We start from the raw sequence: 15,878 nt of genomic DNA, 5'->3' as shown, positions 1-15,878 counted from the left end.
ATGCATTGTTGGTGGTGATTTAGTGTGCTTGCACATGATACTTGATGTGGGGTCGGAACCCCGACACCAGCCCGCACACCGGACGAGCAGGGAAAGCATCCGCGTCCTCCCCGAGGTATTGTCCGCTCTGGGATTGCCGCTTCGGGTCTGCGGGAGGTCGCCCAGGGCCGGAGCCCAATGACAGTCCCAATGACAGTCCCGAGCCCTGCCGGCGCGGGGGTCCGCGGAGGTACTACCCCTACCCTCACGGTTTTGTCCTACAAAAGGGCCCTCGGTGAGAAGAGGTGTTTGCACCCCCCATTTAAGGCACAGACCTTTCCGCTGATTATCCGATGTGGGACTAAACTGGGAACCCCATCCCACAACACAGCCCCCCGAGCGGGAAGGTCTGTGCGTGGCCGGGTCCCTTCCTCTAGCGCCATCTGATGTGGGGTCGGAACCCCGACACCAGCCCGCACACCGGACGAGCAGGGAAAGCATCCGCGTCCTCCCCGAGGTATTGTCCACTCTGGGATTGCCGCTTCGGGTCTGCGGGAGGTCGCCCAGGGCCGGAGCCCAATGACAGTCCCAATGACAGTCCCGAGCCCTGCCGGCGCGGGGGTCCGCGGAGGTACTATCCCTACCCTCACGGTTTTGTCCTACAAAAGGGTCATCGGTCATGAGAGAGTGCTGGAGCAGCTCAGCTCAGAGCGATATGGTATTGTCCGCTTTGGGAACCGTGGGCGCTTTGGCTCGCACGGTGGCGGACCCACCTGCAGGCGCGTGGCAGCTGGACAGGTGTCCCTCACGGTTTTGTCCCCCCGTAGGGGGGCCCTCTTACCTCCAGCCCGTGGGCCTTCGGTGAGAAGAGGTGTTTGCACCCCCCATTTAAGGCACAGACCTTTCCGCTGATTATCCGATGTGGGACTAAACTGGGAACCCCATCCCACAACACAGCCCCCCGAGCGGGAAGGTCTGTGCGTGGCCGGGGCCCTTCCTCTAGCGCCATCTGATGTGGGGTCGGAACCCCGACACCAGCCCGCACACCGGACGAGCAGGGAAAGCATCCGCGTCCTCCCCGAGGTATTGTCCGCTCTGGGATTGCCGCTTCGGGTCTGCGGGAGGTCGCCCAGGGCCGGAGCCCAATGACAGTCCCAATGACAGGGAGGTGCAAACACCTCTTCTCACCGAGGGCCCTTTTGTAGGACAAAACCGTGAGGGTAGGGGTAGTACCTCCGCGGACCCCCGCGCCGGCAGGGCTCGGGACTGTCATTGGGACTGTCATTGGGCTCCGGCCCTGGGCGACCTCCCTGGGCGACCTCCCGCAGACCCGAAGCGGCAATCCCAGAGCGGACAATACCTCGGGGAGGACGCGGATGCTTTCCCTGCTCGTCCGGTGTGCGGGCTGGTGTCGGGGTTCCGACCCCACATCAATACTATTCTTGGTCTGTTATTGCTGAAAGCTATGTTTGTAGGATGGGGCATTGTTTTTGTAGGAGTCTGCTACATGTGCCTTGTTATTCTCCTTTCATCAGCACATTAGGTTGATCAATGAATTTTGTGTCAATGTGATTGGGTTGTGACACCTCGTGGGGTCATGGTAATCCGACTAGAGTATATCAGGCTTTAAAGCGGCATCTTTTGCAGGCTTCTGTGTAGCTGCTCTCTGGGCTTCGGATATTTTTCCTGGGTAATGATATATACGTTTAGCAAAAAAATAAAAATAAAAATGATATAAGCGTTCCATTTAGTCATGAACGAGTCGCCTACTTTCTCGAATGCAAAACCTGTTCCATTTAGTTACTCATGTTGGTAGCTGCGACGCTTCAGTCGCACGGATAAAATTGGCAGGTGGATCATGCCGATTAGCCTTAAAATCTTGAGGGTGAACCCAATGCTTGCGACACCAGGTGAGCTCGGTAAAGTTTGGCTGGAGGGTAACGAATTAATTCATCCTGTGTTTTTAGTCTATGAAATTCACCTGGATCTCCAATAATTTGAGTGCATTAGTCAATATTTTTTTGATTTCAAAATGTAGAAATTTATGTGCAATATTACTAGCGAACGCGTGAACCTTAAGAATTATCATGGTGTAAATGTGAAAAATGTTTACTAGTGGTGGTTCTGGAAATTTAACAAACCTGAATTGCTTATCTATTCGCCACACCTAATCTTTCTCGGAGAAAAAAGAAAAAAGAAAAATAATATAGCTGATAGATAACTAGCTGACCACCCCTTTATAGTTTTCGGCTTACTATTAGCAATTTGCAGGTAGCTAGCTTTCAGCACTGTTCAGGCTCTAAATTGATCCGATGCTGGATGATCTTCTAAAGTGGGATCACCGAGTCTTATAATTTATACGGCAGACCTGGCCGGTGTCCCGCATATCCTTTTTCTTTGTTTTAGTATTTTAAATATAAATTTATGATTTGACTTGAGGTCAAGGTGGGAGCGTCGCATGGCACAACTGAACCAACGAACACGAGGAGTCGTTCGGACGCACTTCTCTCGAGTGCCTCCGGTCACCTACTCTTTCAGAAGCTTTTCTATGGTCAATGGTTCGTCCTCCTGTACGTGTGTGTGTGTATATATATCCTCTCTCTCTCTCTCTCTCTCTTTGTTGTGCCTCCTTATCGCCATTGAACTCCAGCTTCCATTCACAAGCCCATGGCCCTGCCCTCCCTCGCTATGAATCTCTGGGAGATGCTCGTCCGTCGCAGTCCGATGTTCATCTACATGGCCGCGTGGACGGCCCTCATCACCGCGACGGTGGCGGTGGCGGCTTTCTCTCCGGAGGTGGCGTTCGTGTGGGCCGTGTCTCCGTCGTCGTCCTTCGCACGGGGTTGCATTGGCGTCGGTGGCGCCGTGAGGCTCCCGGTGGAAGGGCCACCAGGGGAGGTGGTGTGCGTGCCCGTCCACCTCTTCGGCCGCTCCAAGGCCGATTTCTTAATCCCTCCGCTCTTCGCCGCCTTAGTCGTCGCCAGCTCCGTCTGCTTCACCCGAGCCGTCGGGCTGTGGGAGGCCGAAGACGAGGCGCCGCTCAGCTAGCCTAACCAACAATCCAATGAAGCGTTCGAGAACGGTTTCTTCTTGAACCAGGAAAAACCTCTTTTGGGAGGGAAGCGCTGGCAGGCGACCCTACAGAGAGGAACATCAAAAGCACTGTAGGGGAACATCAAAAGGTCCGCCTACGGAGGAATTTGGTTTGCTGGTTCGTTCAGTAGATAAGAAACGAGAACTCAATTTTACGTTGATTCATAAGACTTTATATCTGTCAATGTCGTTCCACGACTCTTTTAGCAAGCAGCATACCTAGTAGAAAAGGCTTTTAACGATGAATCCCCGTGACAGGAGAACCCACAGCATTCATTAACATAAATTTAAATCCCAATCATTTACTTCTAAAAGAGATTGATTTATTTCTCACATCACTGGAGTTCCGGTCATTTCAAAGTATTACCAATACTGGTTCCAGGGAATCAGTGGTAGCATGTGGATTACAACTGGGTGCAGATTCAGGAAACAAATTCGTGTGAAGCTAGATATTCTTCTGACAATACAGATAGTCCGACACCATATCAGCAAGAGGGTGCTATAATTCTATCGGTAGCTCCTAGTCTGATCTTACCTAGATATTACTGAGCTGACTTAACCAGCTTCTCGCTGAAGTCCCAGAGCTTCTTGCCCAAGGCTTCATCTCCGGCCATTACCCCGGGCTTCTCCTCATTGCAGTCAAGGAAGTACTTCCCTGTCACACCCTTGACGCTCGGATGCAATGCAACGTAGCATGTAGTAGCTGCTCCCTGCAAACATGCATCATTCAAGACTATATATAGTGCTGCCATTCACCTTCTTATTCAAATCACAATATTTCAAAGAATAAATTGTAACCCGAAAATCTTCTACTTGAGGGAGGCAACTGACATAAAAAATTCAATAATGTTTCAAATTGTACATTTCAGGTTTGATCACGGCGGTCTAGATCGTTTAGATGCTGCCGTCTCTATGACTGTAAACTATCTGCTATCTCGTATTTATTTTTGCACTGTTTATAATTCGAACAAATGGATGGGATAAGAAGGTATGCGAGGGTTCTCTTCCTTCCCTTCCAACAAAAACATACCTAAGAAGGTAATGCGAGGCCACCTATGCCTTTGATCCATACAATGCGAGGAAAGCTCATGCAGAGATATGTCAACCTTTGCCAACATCTTATTGCAACTACTCAAGGCTCATAATGATATAGAACAATGCTTCAATCAAATGAAAATTAATTGTATTACATACTTAGATGCAAATAATTTAGGGTCCATTTGGTATTGCTTTTGTTTTCAAAAATCCAAGAAGAAATTTTGAACTAGACTGAATGGGTGGGTCATGAAACCATTTTGTTTGCTAGATTGTTTGTAAAACCTTAAGAGCTCTTTATCAGCCAATATTATTGCTTTTTCATGTGAAAATAAAAGCAAGGAATGGCAGAAGTTATGTGCAAATGCTATCTCCAACATAAATCTCCATGATATAATATGCAGGTAAACGAAAAAATAAAATCAGTATCAAACAGGCCCCCCTGTCAGATTTCTAATACATGCAGGAGAAGTCAGTAGAGGAAGTCACACATTAGATGTTGGTAATGAAATAAACAAACATTAGAACTCCTCATCCAATCCACTTGGGGTTAGATATGTGGGGCCTATGTTGCTTTCGCTCTTATCTGGACTAAACAAAGTTCACCATAAAGAGAAATGCCTCCAGATCATCCTCATTGCTCACTTTTAGTTTTGCCGTGTTCCTATTAACTTGTACTCAGTTACTCAGTTCCCAATGGGGCATTCTCAGGCCTATAATGCAATTAACCAAACTATCTTAATGATCTACTCTCCAATCTATCTACTAGTTCCACTTCTGATCTTCTTTGCTGTCCCTCATAACTAACACATCCACCTCTATATATTAACTCTGTTATGCTCATCTTACATTCATGCGGACCTGTGCATCATATAATCATTCAAAATATCTTAAACATTCTTACCACAAAATATAGCTTCGTCTGACAAAGTTTATTATAAAATGAACACTTTTCATGATATATTTAATTTAATGATAAATTTCCAGCATATAGAATCTATTTCATCAACAAAATGAAATTCATAAAACCAAAATTTGGTAAGAGGTATGCATACACCAGAAGTAACATGATATCTTTACTATAGATACATGACTATGATATTTACTGTGCTGAATGCTAAACAAGAATCTTTTTCGAAACCTGCTCCTAAAAGTAACTCAGTATTGTATTTCCAGATATTTATGGATTGCATGTTCAGCAGCTGCAGTGTACTCAATAAGAGATGAACTGCTAAAGATGAAACACCTAGCACCGGACAAATTCGACTTCCACTTCGAATAATATTTGAAATAGCCAGTCAAAAAAACAAAAAAAAAACTTATGGATGATGCGGATCAAATTTGAATTTCATCTACAATTTTATTAATTGATGTCATGGAAAAGAACACTTTCTCATGTATTAGCCTAGTGTACAATTGATTGCATACCTGTGGTACATTCTTCCAAAATAGGTAAGTGAATAATCTTAGAACCCCTGCAAGATAACAACCAGCATCCAGCAAAACAAACAAAGGTTATTCATGCTTAAACAAGTTCTTGCTTTATGAAGTATGATAAACTAATCAACATACTCATCAGAAGAAAAGAATGTCTCCACAGAGCTGTCACGATCAATCCCGGATGGACAGAATTTACAGTAATATTTGCACCTTCTTCCTGTTATGCAAAATGTGGAGATTTGTCTAACATCTTCATGGAAGTCTAACAAAATATATATTAATGGACACCTGGGATACAGATCAAAAGGACAATATGCATTCCATATATGCAGCCAATATAATGCACATGTATGATAGAATCATGGGGAGATAATACCTAGATTTTTGCTTGACATGGACAATATTAGTCAAACAGAGAACCCTAAAATGTACAACATGCCTAAGCTGTATCGACTCATTTGAACTGGAGTCAGGTCCATTGAAGATTAGTATGTCCAAATGATCATTTCTCTTGTATTAAAATCACACAAAGAACCAAATTCTAGATATCAAAAACCATACATAAGAGAAGAAATTAGATATGGATTATGGAACTTTGCTTCTGTAGTGCACAACAGAATCTCATGTCTTGATGGCATGGTAGTTTACTGCAATAATCATCATCCCTTTGTTGTGTATTTTTTTATATAATATGAATACAATGGATCACAAAACAGAGAATGTGCTGCAAAAACTGATTGAAATGTAGAGAAAGCCGAGTAGATATTATTGGAATAAGAAGCATTAGTACCTGCAAACGTCTTGATAGCTCGTTGGCGTGCAATATATTTGCCAGTTTCGATTGACCATATGCTCTTTTATCAGAATATCTGATAACATAGGGGATAAGCAGAAAACTTAAGTGGATAAACTTAAAAACTATTGTTTTCTCCATCAAATATACAGCTACTGCAATAAAATTGTCTAAGAGATCAATTTGATGCCTCACTTACTGCTAAATACATATAATCTAGAGATGTACAGACCACAACTAACAGATTTAAGTGCTGACATACCCATCCTTGTCATTGAGTTTATCAAACCGTATTCCTTCATCATATGAATGAAGGTGTGCAATAGACGACAGATTTACAATGCGACCTTCGATCCCTGTCTTCCTTTCTGTGCTCTTCATTTTCTCAAGAAGAAGGTTTGTCAACAAAAAGTGACCTGACGGAAAGAAATTGACCGATCCAACAAACATTAACCATTCGAGGTAATACAACTGTAGAAGGTTACCCATTAGATGATGCAAGAAAATTACAATCTCCACAAAATTGCAAAGAAAATTTTTTTGAAAAAAATAGAGCAGATGATTACTCCCAAAACCAAGGTACGTCGTCTCAATACTGGGCCCCGTATTGGTGCCACCTTGTCGCTATGTCGGTATGCCTGACACATGACCAATTAGGCGTATCGAGTATCGGTACGCCCTCTGTACTATGTACCGGTATCGAACTAGTATGGTACATCCCATACTATTTGGTTCAGTATGGCATGGGGCATCATGCCTAAAACTTAAGTAAGTTTTAGTAAAAGCAGATATCATAGAACCAGATTTGGCTAATGTATGATTACCAAGATGATTGGTGGCAAAATGCATCTCTATTCCATCATCTGAAAGTTGGTACGGACAGAACATAACACCAGCATTGTTTCTGAAATATAGAATAACAGACTGTCAAATTTTAGTTCAATGTAGATCTTAAAAAAAAGAGCCATGAATCATCAATGCTCAGAGACAACAAACTCTCTCCTCCAATAATTATGTAAAAACATGGTTGAATGAAAAAATAATGATCGAGTTCAAAGGAAGGAAACACCCTTCATAAGATAAGGACAGCAGACTTTACATTAGGATGTTTAGGGGAAGATCCATCGATATGAATTTATCTGCAAATGCTCGTACAGACTTTAATGAGCTAAGATCAAGCTTCAAAGCATCAACCCTAGCTGCTGGATTGCTGTCGAGGATGAGTTGCTTTGTATCATTTGCAGCCTCCATGTTCCTTGCACCAATGACGACATGGGCTCCACAAAGTGCCAAGACTCTTGCAGTCTCCGCACCAATCCCACTTGCTCCTCCTGGGTCACATACAGATACACATATATAATCTCAATACACACACTAAACGAAAATCTATGATCTCACTTTAAGGCATATTATATAAGTATTAGTAGGCATTAAAATAAGCTACTTCAAGACTTATTTGCTTAAACCATCATCTGAAAAGTATATTTCCCTAGATAAGCACAAGATAGTTGGCACCAAATTAAAGTCTAGTGGTGTAAAGAACAAAGAAGTGTTTCTGGCTGCCTTCAAAACAATTATCACGTTTATGATAAATTTATTATCATTCATCTGACCATTTACCATAATATGAGCTTATATGATATAGTTCAAGAAGTTATTTAGAAACTAGAAAGTTACACCAATATCTGATAATTATTCACATCAACCCAAAAAGCAATTATTTGGTTGGCCAAGAAGCGCAAGTAACAAATTGAGTTGTCAAAATCATCATCAGTTAAAGATACAAGCAAACTAAGAAGATAAAGTGCGAAGAAACTTGAAGATCAAAAGCAAACACGTCAAAACATTCTAAAACTCATGGTTGGGGTATGTCATATTATGGGGTAATCTTACGATTTCTAGGAATCATTTATTTAAAAAAATGATTGCATGAAAAAATAAATTTTACCACATTTGGTTGGTAGAAAAATTATTCTGAAAAATGGCATCAAAAAAAGATTAATATGCTTGGTTGAAGATAATGTTATATGAAAATATTGCCAAACTTTCAAGAATACCCTTGAATAAACAATTCAAGTAATAAAGTTTTTCTCAGTCCATTTTTTAGCCATTAGTGATCCACTTACATAAATGATATCAATATTATCTATTTCAAATATTGGAATATATTTACATGAATTAATAAATATTTTAAATTAATTATACATATATTAGAAAATATAGCACTTATTATAAATAAATTTTAGTATGTTTTGGTATATAAATAAATATATTAATTATCAATAAATCTTATGTTAGACTTATTGATAATTAATAAACATTTTTAGTTATTTATCAATAATTATATTTATTAATAAGTATATTAATACATTATTTATAAATATTACTAGCCAATATATGAATATAATATTAATATATATTATGTTAATATAATTAGTACTAATTATATAATATAATTAATATAATATTGATATAATATAAGTAAGGGCATTTTCATCAAGAAATAATAATTTTTGATTACCTCCACTCGGTAATTCAACGTGCGAAAATAAACACTACCCTCTGATAGGTATTTGTTTTAACTTCTCTCCCCAAAAAATAGAAATAGGACCCACCATTTATTTTACCATGTCTCTCATTCATTTTTTATACCAAACATAGTAATCGGACATGGAATTTATAAACATGCCAGATTACCCCAGCCAAACAGACTCTTAAGGTAAAATCCCAAATCATAGTTAGTTGAAAAGGTGAAGATACCAAAAGTAGCAATGAAATGCTGCATGAAAGAAAAGACAAAACAATAACAATAATAATTCCTAAGAAGACATTTCATGATGACATTATTGTAATCCACGCAACTGCTAGCTAACATTATATGCCTATTATATTTACAACTACTAGGTGAGTTACTCAGAAACTACGGGCTTGTTTGGTACTATTTTTTTCCTTTTTTTTGTTTTAGCATAAACACAAAATTCAATGCAGAAAATATATTTGGTTATCCTATTTTTGTTTTTATTTTTTTAACAACTTCTATTATTTCTGAAAAAAGTAAAAGCGACAAATTTTACTTTATTTTTTTTTAAAAAAAAAAGTGGGTTTTCACACTTCTCTCAACCCCTCTTTTTTCGCCCAATCTCACCCTTGGTCCTGTCGTCCCTATGCAACCGTATCAGCTCCCTAGATCTCGACGGTCATCTCTTCGCCCGATGTAGAGCTATCCCTCGTCCTTAATTGCATTGCGGGCCCCATCCCCACGTTCTTTTCCTATATCGCTCTCTCGACTACCTCTCGGTCCGATGTTGAGCTCTCTCTTATCTTTGACCATGTCACCAACCCCATCCCCCCTCCCTCTCTCTTGTCGCCAGCCACATCGCTGGCCCTCGTTGAAGAAAAAAAAGAGAATATTTTTTGTCGTCGGCAATTTGAAAAAAATAAAAATAAAAAATTCTATTTTCAATTTTTTTTTAAAAAAAAGCCACAACGATGTCAAATGCAGCCTACAAATATTGCTGTAATTTAATGATCATTTGCTAAGCAAGCAACAAAAGTAACTAAACAAGTGGCGAAACCCATTTTCTGCCAGAGGCTCATTAAGCCAACCAATATTCCAGCAATCAGCAGTTCTTTAATGCATCATAAATCCTAAAACCTTTTTGTTGGAAACCAGCGACAAGAACCAATGGTCATGATGGTTGGTAAGAGTAAAACCATAGAGTTAAAGCTATGAATCATATGGCTTCAAGTCCACAGAAAGAAGGGTGCAAATGGGTCGGATCGATCCGGCTTTTTGTTCGGTCCTAATTTTGGACCCAGACCCGATCCGGTTGAAGATCGGGTCGGGTCGGGTCCGAGTTGGGTCCGGATCTGAGTTGGATCGGGTTCGGATCCAAATTGGGTCCAATTTTGGTGCTTTTGGGAAAGGATCTGGGCAAATCTAATTTGGTCATATCATAATTATGAGGTGCTAGGCGACCCATGACTCGAAAGACTTGCAATTGACCTCCAGTCAGAACATATGACCCCTAACTAAGTCGGTCTACAAGCCAAATTTCATATCACACTATTTTTTGTCCATACGGCTGATTGGACGGAACTTGGTGTCTCCCGGCTCCCCTCTCACGAGGACAAAAAAAATCCCAGACCTTCTTCCAAAATCCAATTCCATTGCAGAAAACTGGCACATGACCCATATTCAGTTCGGTGTTCCCTCACTTCCTCCCTGCAAAAGTTAAAAAAAAACAGAAACCGAAAAACAGAAGGAAAAAAAGAAAAAAAGGCCCGAGACACCAGAAGTATCAACAGTGTAATCGACCGAGAGAGGATCCTCACGGATCAATAGTGCCACGACCTACATAAAAAAAAGAAAAAAAAAATTCTATTTTGCTTTTTCCCCCTCTTTCTTTCTTTCTTCGGATCCATTTGGGTCGGGTCGGGTCCGTTCGGTGAACTCAGATTCGACCCAGAAAATGATTTGGATCCAATTTTAGGATCCGACCCGGACACGGGGTCCTAAAATTCGGGTCGGGTCTATGCGGGTCGGGCCGGGCCGGCTCTTGGTTCGACCCGACCCATTTGCAGCCTTAGAAGCAGCAAGCCCGTAAATTCAGGAAGTATATATAATTCTAAATTCTTCCTACCTACCACATAGTTATAAAAAGTAAATGAAACTAAACGATAAAAAGCAAACACAAAACGGACCCCAAGTAGGAGCCCACCAGGGACTTGGTTAAAAAAGTGGAGTCACCCAAAGCAGTAGAAAAGTTCTACAACAAGAAAAGACAGCAAATGACATGAACTATCCCGAGACGACAGCGATGCATAAGCATGGAGAATTGGCGAACCTCATGAGCTTCCCAGTACCAAAACAAAAACGTTACCCCCCCATATATCTGCTTCTGCTCTCTCTATTTGTACTTTCCTTTTGTTTTCTTAATTAAAGCGACGACTGGCTTGCGGAAAGGAATACAGAGCCAGTGGTAATAAGAAAAGCCCATGAAGTACATGAATTTCTCCGTTCATATATGACCAAGAAACAAGATCTAGCGATGACCAAATCCAGAAAGAACCCATACCAAGAACTGCCGTATTGATCTTAAGGGTATAAAACCCCAAGAAAAAAAAACTAAAAGAGCCCAACGACTCAACCGAAAACCTACCAAAAAAAATTTCCGACAAGTATCAAGAATTCAGAAGAGAAAGAGAGCAAGAAAGAAAGAGAGGGAAGAAGGAAGAGACCAGTGACGATGGCAGTGAGATTGCTGGCGTCGATGCCGTCGGCGACCTGCTCTGCGGTGGAAGCGGATCCAAACCCACTCAGCCCGGGCCACCCCGTCACCAGCGAGAAGATGCCCATCTCTTTCTCTCACAATTCCCACAAGAACACCACCCACCGAGGAAGCGAGTGAGAGAAAGCCCACTTCCAAGTACCCTGGCGCTCGTTTTTAAGATAAAGAACGAAAGGAGAAGGAGGGAGGCGAGCGACAGAAGTGGAGCGCAGGAGAAGACCTGGGGAAGTTATTTATGGTTGGGAGACTGGTGGCTGTTTGGTTAAAAACGGAGAGGTCGCGGGGGTGGGGGGAAGAATTAATGCGCAGCGGTTGGAGCTCGATGGATCGGGGTGGGAGAAGGGCGGGCCCCGGCAACGCGCAGGAAGGCTACGAAACGGGTTACGGGTCGATAAATTTTTCCCAAGACTTTTTTTATTAGTTATTACTCGATAGATTTGGTTAGGGTTCGTTGAACTACGTCCGTCTGTAAAAAAGGACTGGAGGATTGCTTCGCGGGATCTGCCTCTTGGACACGACGGGCGTCGAGATTGGGGACCATCCCCCGATGCATGAGCCGGTGCCACGCGATCCCATTGTTTAAAGCCCACCATGGTCGGCAGGTGGGCCTCAAGTTAGGAGTGCGATAACCCAATATATCCCTCCCTACACGTGTAAATACCTATCGTCCTCTGGATATATCTTTTTGAAATAAAAATTTGGATGGCCCTTTCGTCACCCTTCCAATCAAAAAAAAAAAAAAGGCTTTTGCCATCACCAACCTATCAATCATATTTGCTATCTTCCTTGATTCCTTCTTCACAGGATTTTCTGGAAGATCCCAATTTAAGATACTGATGGTGGGTGTCCACAATGCTACCGAACCTACATTGATGTAGTGTGTAAGAAGATTGCTCGTTTGCTCATGAACTTAACTTTTATACGATCGTTAAATATGCACATGATGTGGCTATGAATGACTATGGTGATGTGGGACGATCAGGTTGGTCGAGCTCATGATCTATGTAGTGGCTTAAGCACATTCGATGATTCTCTAAGGCATCCTAGTCGGAGCCCTTTGGTTGATCTAGAAGATGGGACGAGCAAATCAGAAGCCACCGACCTTCAGAGCTGAAGCCTCTTAGCTTGGCTTAGTAGCTCAACGATCAACCCGACCTGAACAAGACCTTCTTATGATAGGATCAACTCAACCCCTTCGCCCAAATACATGAGACCTTGATAATTTTGTCACAAGCCAGGCAATTGCGGCATGTCCTTGGGTTGTTATGCCATATCGGCAATTTTTTATAAAATGACCCTGAGTTTGTTGGGATATGATTCACTGAAGATTCAGGATCTTTGCTATAAATAGGTCTGAAGATCCTCCTTAAAAGATAATTAATCAATCAATTTTCAATCCCTCTAGAGCATCCCTAATACCGGCATTATTGCAACTATCCTCTTGATTCCTTGTTCTTCCTTACTTTCCACCAAGAATCCTCTCGAACTTAATTATCGGAGGACTCGACCGGAACCAATGAGATGATTTTGAGATTAAAAAGATGAGCAACCAGATCAAGGTCTTGCAAGGCATAAGAGATGATTTTGAGATGATAAATGAGCCTCCCTTCACCAAAAAGATTATAGAGGAGCCCCTGCCAAGGAAGCTCAAAATACCTCAATATGAGTCCTACGGTGGCACGATAGATCCGATGCCTTGGAAGCCATGATGTGGCAGGCTTTTCCGGCCATGCTCAGAAAAGTAGCTTGACTTTGGTGCTTGAGCCTCCGACTAAGCTCAATTTGCTTCTTCAACTAGCTTGATTGCTAATCCTTTAACCACTTCATCAGTAATAGGAGATGGAGGAAAGCATTGACCTACCTATTCCATATCAAATAGAGAAAAGATGAGTTCTTTCAAAACTACGTCAACCAATTCAATGTCGAGGCATTGGAGATGCGCGAGCTGAATCACTCCATCATGATAGCCATAGTGATAAATGGGTTGAGGAGCTTGCACTTCATTTTTTTGCTGGAGAAGAGGTCCTTAAAGGACTTAGCCAAGCTCTCGACCTGAGCAGACAAATACATTAACATCGAGGAGACCATCGCTTCCCAAAAGAAAGCAGCGGAAAAAGATGGCAAAAGGCACAAGGACCACAAAGAGAAGAACGAATTGGGGAGCAAGCACAGTTGAGAAGAGCGAAGTACCATGCTACCTTGGAGTCTGCTTTGGAGGTTAGAGGAGTATACTCCTCTTAACGCTTCTAGGATCCAAATCTTGATGGAGATCCAAGACCGAGGTTACTTGCACTATCCCTAGAAGATGAGGATTTCTATTAAGAAGAGGGACATGCGCAAGTATGTCGATTCCACAAGATCATGGGAACGATACAGAGGAGCGCATATAGCTAAAAGAGAATATCGAGACCCTCATTCGACAAGGGCGCCTCGACTGATACATGGATTGGAGGAAGGCCGGTCTGGGCAAGCGAACCCTTGAAAGGCAAGATGAGAATCGACTGCTAGCTAGGGTAATTACCACTATCTCTGGAGGATGTGATAATAAATGGCTATGGTGAAATGGCATGACCAAATTTGCCCATCTCATAATCTATGTGGAAGCTAGGCACATCCAAGGACTTTCAAAGGCATTTTGATCGGAGCCCTCTGGCCAACTTAGAAGATGGGACGAGCTGATTAGAAGTGGCCAACCTTTAGAGCTGAAGTCTTTTAGCTCAACTCAATAGCTTGGTGATCAACCCAAATTAAGCAAAATATTCTCGTGATACGGACATCTCAACCCTTTTACCCAAATATGTATGAGGTTTTGGTAATTCCATCACATGCCACGTGGTTGCAGCACATCCCTAAGTTGTTGTGCCATGCAGCAGGTTGTTACAGTACCTGAGTTTGTTGGGATATAATTCATTAGTAATTTGGGATCCTAGCTATATATAAGCTCGAGACCCTACGTAAAAGGTAATCAATCAATCAATCCTCAATCCCCTTAGAGCATAACTAATACCGGTGTTATTGCAACTATCCTTTTAATTCCTTCTCCTTCCTTTCCACCAAAAATCCTCTCCGACTTAAGCATCAGAGAGCTTGATTAGAGCCAATCCGGCAAGCTTTCCGACCTTCTCCTGTCGCCTCATAGATCCACGAAAGCGATCTGCATCAGCATCCCAGAGCCAGCGGCAACAACACTCATGCCATAGCTACTTCTATTGCGAAGGAACAAAGTGACAATAGCAAGAGTAATGTGGTGACCATCACGCCATAGCTTCTTCTATTGCGAAGAAATATCTCATGCTCAGCATTTTAGATTTGAGACCACAAATGAGGAACTCGACAAGGATTAGGTGGCATAAAAGTTGGTCGTGATAGCATTATGCATGATATGTTGTCGTTGAATTAAGAATATCCCTTTTTGTGGTACCTACAAGGTTTATGTTACTGCCCAAAATCCAACTTGACAGGTGGACGAGCTGACGAGTAATGCTGCTTTACTCGGTTGGGCTAGAGGAGTAGGGCCTAGGGATCTGCAATCAAATAGAACAATTAGGGGGTCACTGGAATATGTCCGCCTAGGGATTCTCTAATGCTTAAGTTAGGTGGAGTTTCGAGAGATGATAGAAGAGACGAAAGAGAAATGGAAGAATGAGAGAGTGGCATCCAAATTTTTTTATACCTAGGGGGTTCCATACCTGGTATTTATAAAAGAAAGGGAGCTTATCTGCGTTGTTAGGATTACATGATTCACAGACGTGCAATTATGCCCTTTTCTTATCTGCTAATCGGGGCGGTTAAGAAATTTCTTTTCAGATACACCAAGATCGGATGCTTTCATTATCCACCGATATGGTCGGTTACAATATTTCTTTTCGAATATGCAGAGATCACCCCAAACAGCAACCAATTGCGCTGTTATTGTATTGATTATTTGGAGATTTGATCGGTCATTGATTTTATAGGACACGTTTGATCGGTGGGTTAAGTTGTAAGACAAAATTTTAGAGATAATGAATCTTAGCCGTATCAGTAGGTTAAGTTGGTGCTGTAGGTTGACAACTCTTATCACCTCATTGATCTCTTTTTCTTTTTTTTTTTGCTTGCTGTTTTTTTAAAGAAGATTTGTTGCCTACTGTTTCATAGTAATGACAATCGACAAAGACAGTGCAACGAAAAGACTAAACAAGGCAAGTAGTTGCCAGATGAGCTTAGGGATATAAAGACAGTTATAACTACTAAAACCAAGGATCTGC

The 15,878-nt window shown here is 42.0% G+C and overlaps 2 protein-coding genes across 2 annotated transcripts; one reads left to right on the top strand and one right to left on the bottom strand.

Annotated features, from left to right (window-relative positions):
- Positions 1–2,499: 2,499 nt before the first annotated feature.
- Positions 2,500–3,226, top strand: LOC103711350 (uncharacterized). The gene has a single exon (XM_008797464.4). It carries the CDS (start codon positions 2,647–2,649, stop codon positions 3,025–3,027), a length of 381 nt encoding a protein of 126 aa, XP_008795686.1. The 5' UTR covers positions 2,500–2,646; the 3' UTR covers positions 3,028–3,226.
- A 147-nt stretch (positions 3,227–3,373) lies between these two features.
- Positions 3,374–13,678, bottom strand: LOC103710888 (short-chain dehydrogenase TIC 32 B, chloroplastic). The gene is made up of 8 exons (XM_008796813.6): positions 11,582–13,678; positions 7,440–7,671; positions 7,165–7,244; positions 6,603–6,756; positions 6,338–6,416; positions 5,680–5,764; positions 5,536–5,582; positions 3,374–3,782 (listed from the first exon to the last, which is right to left on the bottom strand). Exons 1-8 carry the CDS (start codon positions 11,697–11,699, stop codon positions 3,615–3,617), a joined length of 963 nt encoding a protein of 320 aa, XP_008795035.1. The 5' UTR covers positions 11,700–13,678; the 3' UTR covers positions 3,374–3,614.
- Between the last annotated feature and the right edge of the window lie 2,200 nt (positions 13,679–15,878).

The sequence above is a fragment of the Phoenix dactylifera genome, chromosome 8 (genome assembly GCF_051530095.1).
Source record: "Phoenix dactylifera cultivar Ajwa chromosome 8, Ajwa_hap1_PhDact_Kaust_v1.1, whole genome shotgun sequence".
In the NCBI taxonomy this organism is placed as follows: Eukaryota; Viridiplantae; Streptophyta; class Magnoliopsida; order Arecales; family Arecaceae; genus Phoenix; species Phoenix dactylifera.
Note: the sequence above shows the minus strand (reverse complement) of the source record. Positions and strands in the feature narration are given on the sequence as shown.

Excerpts from the sequence above, each read along its gene's own strand:
- LOC103710888 (XM_008796813.6), bottom strand. The coding sequence starts at position 11,699 with ATGGGCATCTTCTCGCTGGTGACGGGGTGGCCCGGGCTGAGTGGGTTT. Across the intron at positions 6,757-7,164 it reads TTTTGCCACCAATCATCTTG|GTCACTTTTTGTTGACAAAC; the intron begins GTAATCATACAT and ends TCTTTCCGTCAG. Across the intron at positions 6,417-6,602 it reads AAACTCAATGACAAGGATGG|ATATTCTGATAAAAGAGCAT; the intron begins GTATGTCAGCAC and ends CTATGTTATCAG.
- LOC103711350 (XM_008797464.4), top strand. The coding sequence starts at position 2,647 with ATGGCCCTGCCCTCCCTCGCTATGAATCTCTGGGAGATGCTCGTCCGT.